Source organism: Egretta garzetta, unplaced genomic scaffold (genome assembly GCF_000687185.1).
Source record: "Egretta garzetta isolate BGI_Z169 unplaced genomic scaffold, ASM68718v1 scaffold279, whole genome shotgun sequence".
NCBI lineage: Eukaryota > Metazoa > Chordata > Aves > Pelecaniformes > Ardeidae > Egretta > Egretta garzetta.
Genome location: NW_009260844.1, coordinates 465,453 through 471,955, shown reverse-complemented (window position 1 = coordinate 471,955; position 6,503 = coordinate 465,453). Strand labels below are relative to the sequence as shown.

Sequence of the window (6,503 nt, the reverse complement as noted above, 5' to 3'; positions counted from 1 at the left end):
CTGCTTTCTGCTAAAATTCTGTGGGAGAAGAATTATATAAGAAGATATTTATTTTTAATTGCAGTTGTCACATTAAGCTGCAGTGTTACTCACCAAGCAAAAAAATATTAGATAATGTGTGTTTAAAAAGTAGAAAATGTCTTCTGAATTTCTCAAGATGTTTTATTTAATTTCTTTCCAGAATTGCCAAGATGTAACTTCTGGCTTTAATATTGATGCAATTTAGAAATTTCTTCTTGTTTTCACATATGTGCTTACATAACATGTTAGCATTTTTTTTTTTCCCCCACTGGATTCCCAGTTGTTCCCTCGCACATCCATCTTTTCTTCTCAGACCTGCCTACTCAACCTTTCTGCTTTTATAAGGAAGTTGCTGCTTCTCTCCAAGGAAGAGCCTGGTGAAAATATATACAACTTCAATGGATGGATAGTAGTTACACAACAGAAAGGCATGTTCCTTTGACAGAAATGGCCAATTCAAGACTTGCCTGAAATTGTCTAAACTTACTTACCTAAAGTTATAATCAGTGTTTTAAAAGAGAAAAGAAACCTCAGAAGTTATTTTTTATTTGTAATTTTAACAGTGCTGTGTACAGCATTTGGAAGTGTGTGTTATATAGGAAACATCAGGATAGACAAATCAAATATGGGGTCTGATGTAAATTAGTGAGAATGAAAACTGAGAAATGAATGAGAAATGAAAACGAGAATGAAAACTTTATAAGGACTAAGATCTTCTCTTTCCAGTTTAGGCTTCTATTTTTTTTTCTAATACCACACTGCTTGTGTGGTGAAGTATGCCCACTTCTGAAGATCTTCTCCTATGGATTGCTTATGATAAATCACTTTTCTTTTTTCATGCTCTGAACTGCAGTGGTCTTCCAGAAGCAAGCAAGAATTTACGATTTGCCAAATGTTTGGCAGAAGGAGGATAAAAGCCCTGCTTCTCATGGAGAAGGCCAGGTGCCAAATACAGTAAAACTGCCTTGGCTGTTTAGGTATTTGCTGAGCTTTCATCACTGTAACAGCCGAATGTCCCTCCTTGAACAGAAATGAAGTATGTAGTGAACACTCTTTTTCTGGTTCTATAAGTAGTGCAGAACTTTCTTCTTTTTCTTTGTACCTACGTAAGGTGCATCTTTTCTATTAGTCTTAAATTTCTTGCTTGTTACTATAGGGAAGGTAGTTTAAGGAAGCTAGTGGTGAGTTTTCTTTTGAAGGCAATAGTTACACTTAGTGCTTCTAGAGAATTCTGTTCTGAATATGAGCTACTGCCAAGACAACTGCCCTCTGCTCCTCTGAGCTTGCTTCTGATGGTTTTGATTGTTCCTGCAGAATATATTTTCTTGTGGTCTTGGTCCCTCTGCTAGAGGTGTGTTTCTAGACCATTTGGAAGAGGACAACAGAAAGCCTCATAGTTGAAAGCCATCTTGAAATTGCTATGGTGCTGGTGGAATTGAGTGGTACGAAGGTGGATCATCATTGGAGTAGAGTACAGCATTTTGTAGTAGTGGCGCAAGGAGGCTGATTGGTATGGCCAAACCATTGCACTTCAGTAGAGAGATGGTCTGTGTACAGCTACGTAAAAGAAAATGTTCTGGAGTAGCTTTTGCTATCTGGAGTGCCCAGTTAGATATTGGGAATGCCAATAGAAAGCCTAAATTGTAGCTTTGAGCTGCTTGATGTGGTTTGCATAGGCTTGCGTAGCAAATACCAGCAGTAAAAAGGCAGCGATGTCAAAAGATCAACTTTGTCATTCCCAGGAGCATCTTCAGCCGTGCTCAGCTCTGGGGTTGCTGCCTGAAGCCTGTTCCTGCTTCCAGCTTGAGCTGCTTGGCACTGAGGATGCCTCAGCCAGACTAGGAGCAAAGCACCTGGTGCTGTATTTGTGCCCTAGCAAGGCTGCCTGCCCCTGCTCCAGTGCTTGGTTTGGATAACGGGTGACTGCAGCTACCTGTACCAGCTGTCTGGAGTTATAGGAGGTCAGCTCTGGGGTTTCTTTACAACAAGGGGGTTCTCCACATCCCTTGCTGCTGAATGTGGCAAAACTTGCAAGCTTTCACTTGCCTCTTCCCAGTTCTAAGGGTTTTGTGCATTAACTGTATGTGTCCAACAGAGAAATGAAGGTACGTGGGTTGTCACATTGACTCTAGCATAGTGAGGAGCAGTGGGAGAAGGCAGAAGGAATCAGCAGTTTCTTAATTCTTCAACAGAGGCTGAAGGATTTGTAAAACTGATCGTGTAATCTGAGGGAGTCGCTTGCTAGTTTGTTAAAAATTGGATAGAATCTGGAGTTTCTGACAGAAGTGTAAGATGAAATAGCAGGTATGCTGCTGAAATTGTATGGTGTACCTTGAAATGACAGTTGTTCCTGGAAATCAAACAGTTTTTCTTGGTCTTTTGCAGTCAAACTGTAGCATAAAAACTGCAGCAGTTTTTGATAATGGCTGAAGTGCAGGCAGAGAAGCTGTATTGGAAATGCATTTTTAAAATAAATAAAAAACACAGTGTGAGCCCTGAATAATTTATGGGCAAACTAGACTGCAACTACTCATAACTAAACACTGATTTGCTGCCTTCTGGTTTTCTTGTATGAATGAGTTGTAGTATTTTTCATGATGCCAGAAAAGGATTGTGTTAAAATGCTAACCTTCACAGTGTGAGTTAGGGAGTGACAGTGGCAGGTAGGATAAGACAGTAATTGGCATTACCTGCAGGCATTAATATTTTTCCTGATACAATAGTTCAACCATAAAATACTTTTCCTAGGCTTTTGAATGTAAATTTTTCCAAATGAAGGCAAAAGAGGGACTGACATTTGAAAGACAAAGCAAAAAAGCTTTGTCTTTATTAGAGATGTAGCAAGAGGGCTTGTGAAGTTTCTATGTGGCTGCTCCTTATGAAGGAGGATCTAGGATAGTGCAGGGAGTTTTATTTTCCTATTCTCTTAGCTAACTTCTAAAACTTACTTTTAAAAAAAAAAAAGTTATGTTGCAATTCATTAGTAATGAGCATCTTTAAAGTTCCTCAGGTGTCTCCCTCAAACCTGCAGAGTATTTGTATTATAAAAATAATGTTCTAAATTTGGCAGCAATACTTTAAGAATCTTTTTTGCTTGCAAAATTGATCTGTATTGCAACTGAAGTATTTGGTTTATTTGATCTCTCAGAGCTCTTTGTTTGAGGTGCTGTTGGTGTTACCCCTGGCTGGCTAATTCATACAGCTCACATCCCAGGGAGTGCAGCTGGGCAGTGTTTCCATCTGTCTGTAGCACGGATGCTGCCAGTCATTCTCCTCTTCCAGCCCTTCCTATGATTCCATCTGGCTGTACTACTTTTGCTGTTTCCTGTGCCTACGGCACGGAAATGGCTCACCAGGTTATGTCGTCTCTTTTGGAGGGAAAATTCCCATTCTGTTGAAATTTGAGGGGTTATAATCTGCATTCCTTTAGCCCTGCCACAAAGTTGCATTTTATTTCCTTTGAGGATTAGGATCAGGAAGTTGTTTCCCAGTGTCACCGGCTGGCTGCGAGTCCTCCCAGAAGTCAGATAGTTTGGTACAGGATGTTCTTCTGAGTTGGATGTGTGCCTTTCCTACCTTGGAGCTACCGATTACTCATGCCTGTTGGCTTGCAGTGGCCTGGCCATACTGATTAGCGTCTTTATAATTTGCTGTGGGTGTTTTTGCGGAAGCTTAATTTGAACTGCAGCTTCTATACCATTGTAAACTTTTTTTTTGTTACCAAAGTAATACCTGCTCAAGTGTGTTGTGTTAATTATGACTGCTTCTTGTTGTTCCCTGTACTCTCATAGTATTGAATTCATTTATTTGTGGTTGAAGTACCACGCTTGTACGTCAAGGCCCTTGTTTCTAGAGAGGGGATTAATTTCTTCTCACATCCTTCACATTTGCTTTCAGTCCGAAAGGGTTTTCTGGCCACATTTCATAAAATTGTTACCACTTCATGAAGTATGAGATAATAAAAATAGTGTTATGCTCTTAAGGAAGCTTTTAAAATGTGTGTGCTTTGTGTGAAAGGACTTGAGATATTTTTAAATGTACATTTTTTGTACCCTTTAAAAGAACCAGTACATCCAGTTAAAAGCTCTGCTTGACAGATATATTTCCAAGATGTGTATGCAAGAATATAGGTTTTCTTAAAAGAAGCTTGCCTTCCAAGATGTAGTTGATGTATTTTCTTTCTGATATCATTATTTGCCTTGTTATTCTTGTTTCTAAAGTTGGAACTCCTCATTGTTTCTGTCAAAACTTTTTACTTGTCTGCCTCTTTCTGCTTTTTGTGCTGTAACTTCATGCTACATATGCTGTCATTTAGCAACCTCTTTCATGAAGTTTTTCATTCAGTGCACTAACATGTTTTTAGCTGTTTTCTGAGAAGATAGGTTTGAAATAGTGTTACCAACCTTTTCCTATTCTACCCCCCTGCCACCAAAACCCATGTAAGAGATATTAGCAAATAAACCCATGGTAAACTGATTTTTTTTTTTCTGAAACGTTTTTCTTTTTTTCTTTTAGTTCCCGGAATAGATGGCGGTGGGTTAGCTGATGCTAGTCTCACAGATTCCTACTTTAGCACCAGCTTCATTGGCGTTAATGGATTTGGAAGTCCCGCTGAAACAAAGTATCCCATGATGCAGGTAATAGCAGTGAATTGTATAGTGTTTCATTAGTTCTGGCTGGCATTACACCAAGAGGGAAAAACTGTTCAAGAGGCAGGAAAACCGGAGCCTTGTGGTACATGTCATCTTGTAGGATGTACAGAGTATACACTCACTTTAATCTTGCAAATGGAAATGAAACAATATCATTGCTTTAAAATTAGTCCATTTTTATTGGCACTTATCTGAGCTGTTGCGTTGGGCTTTGCCACATAATATTAACTCTCTGTTCCTAGATTCCTTTTTAGGCTCATAGCTTATTTTGATAGCCTTTCACTAAATATATAAAAAATACATTTTGAAACATTTAAAAGATCAAAAAGTCACTGCAGCAAAATGTGAACTGTCAAACCTGTAAATACTAGGCAAAAATTTCAAAGTTTGTAAACTCAGTCTCTGGTGGCATTCAGTGATGTTGAATTCTCATTTAAATCTTCTGAAATGTTTTCTAGTATTTATAGTGTTCTGTAGATGTTGGCATAGGAATTCCTATGAGGTGGAATTTATTGTATAGGTAGTATTATGCAAAATTTACAGCAAAAGGCTGTCATACTTAAAACCCAAACAAGTATCTATTGAATTAACACACAAAGTACTATAGTGACTACCTCAAACTGTTAGCTTTTTAAAAAGAAGATGGTCTCTCCCTGTACTCAGAGGTTTAACAAACCAGTTTCTGGTAAATGAGAGAGCGCACAAGTCAAACAGTTCGCACTGAGTCCTGACAACAACTCTCTTCTTTTATATCAAGGGAACTCTCCTTATGAGCTTACTTTGGTCTCAATTGTGGCTGTATTATGGATTGAAAAATAACTCAGCAAAAGGTGGGAAATAATTAGGTGTGTTCCCTTCTTTCTTTTCTTTTTTTTACTGCATGTTTTCAAGAAGGCTGGATTTTCTTACTCAACAGAATTGCAAAACTATGGAAATGTTTGTTGCTGAGAGTGATGCATGATTTAAAAAGAAAAGTTTAACCTCTGATCCTCAACTGTACTATTGAAGCTGGAAGTTACAAATTTCGGTATCACTGAGATAATTTTATCCTTTTAGCGCAAAGTTGTTATGTTTTGTATCCTTAAACTGTATTCTACAGTGGTGTCTTTCTGAACACAAATTTTTAATTATAATTGTTTCTTCTAGAAAGACAATAAAGCATGCATCTAACATGAATGCTCATAGGATTTTTAAATACTTCACTATTTCCTGTGAGATTACGGTCAAGGCATTTTGTTTCTCTTTGAGAAAAGAAATTGGTGTGCCTCTTAGCCATTGGAGGCTAAGGAAAATGACTTCTGAAGAAGGATTTCATTAGTGTTGAGAAAGTGCTTACAGGCATTAAACTACAGTTTAAAAACCATTCGTATATTGACTTTTTTTTTCCCCTTTGAATCATGTAATTTAAGTTGTGCATAGGTAAAGCTGAGGTTTTGATTGTGTGTCCGTTTCTAAATTAAGTCCATCCTGACAAAGTTTAGTCACTTGGAATGTGATTTTCCATGTCTTTCAGCCCTTTGGAGAGCAAGGTGAGGGAAAAATCTTAGTTACTTTAAATGATACTAAGGCTTTATGGTTTGGAACAGAGACTTTAATCTGATAGATTGGTGGTTATGTCAAGGATATACCTTTTGTGCTCGCGCTCTCTGAAAATTTTCCCAGATTTTGTCACTTGATTAAAGTTTTGCAAAACTGGTTTATATAGACCCACTGGAGACTTCCTAGATGTTAGATAATTTCCTAAAGATGTAGTCGGCATTGGCATGTTCCAGCTTGAGTACATTCTTGCAGTTACAACTTTGGCCTAACCTAGGCCTTGCCTGATCTCCG

The 6,503-nt window shown here is 38.1% G+C and overlaps 1 protein-coding gene across 9 annotated transcripts in view; it reads left to right on the top strand.

Annotated features, from left to right (window-relative positions):
- Positions 1–6,503, top strand: part of PAN3 (poly(A) specific ribonuclease subunit PAN3) — a 78,874-nt gene that overhangs the window by 2,662 nt on the left and 69,709 nt on the right. For 8 of the 9 annotated variants that reach the window (XR_004843084.1, XM_035902546.1, XM_035902550.1 and 5 more), the window contains exon 2: positions 4,537–4,658. Coding sequence is in view for 7 of the 9 variants with exons in the window: in XM_035902546.1 (XP_035758439.1) it covers positions 4,537–4,658 (122 nt within the window). In the remaining 2 variants the exon portion in view is untranslated. Of the gene's footprint in view, positions 1–4,536; positions 4,659–5,430; positions 5,504–6,503 lie in introns of those variants that run through there. The other variant, XM_035902549.1, reaches the window with a different exon arrangement.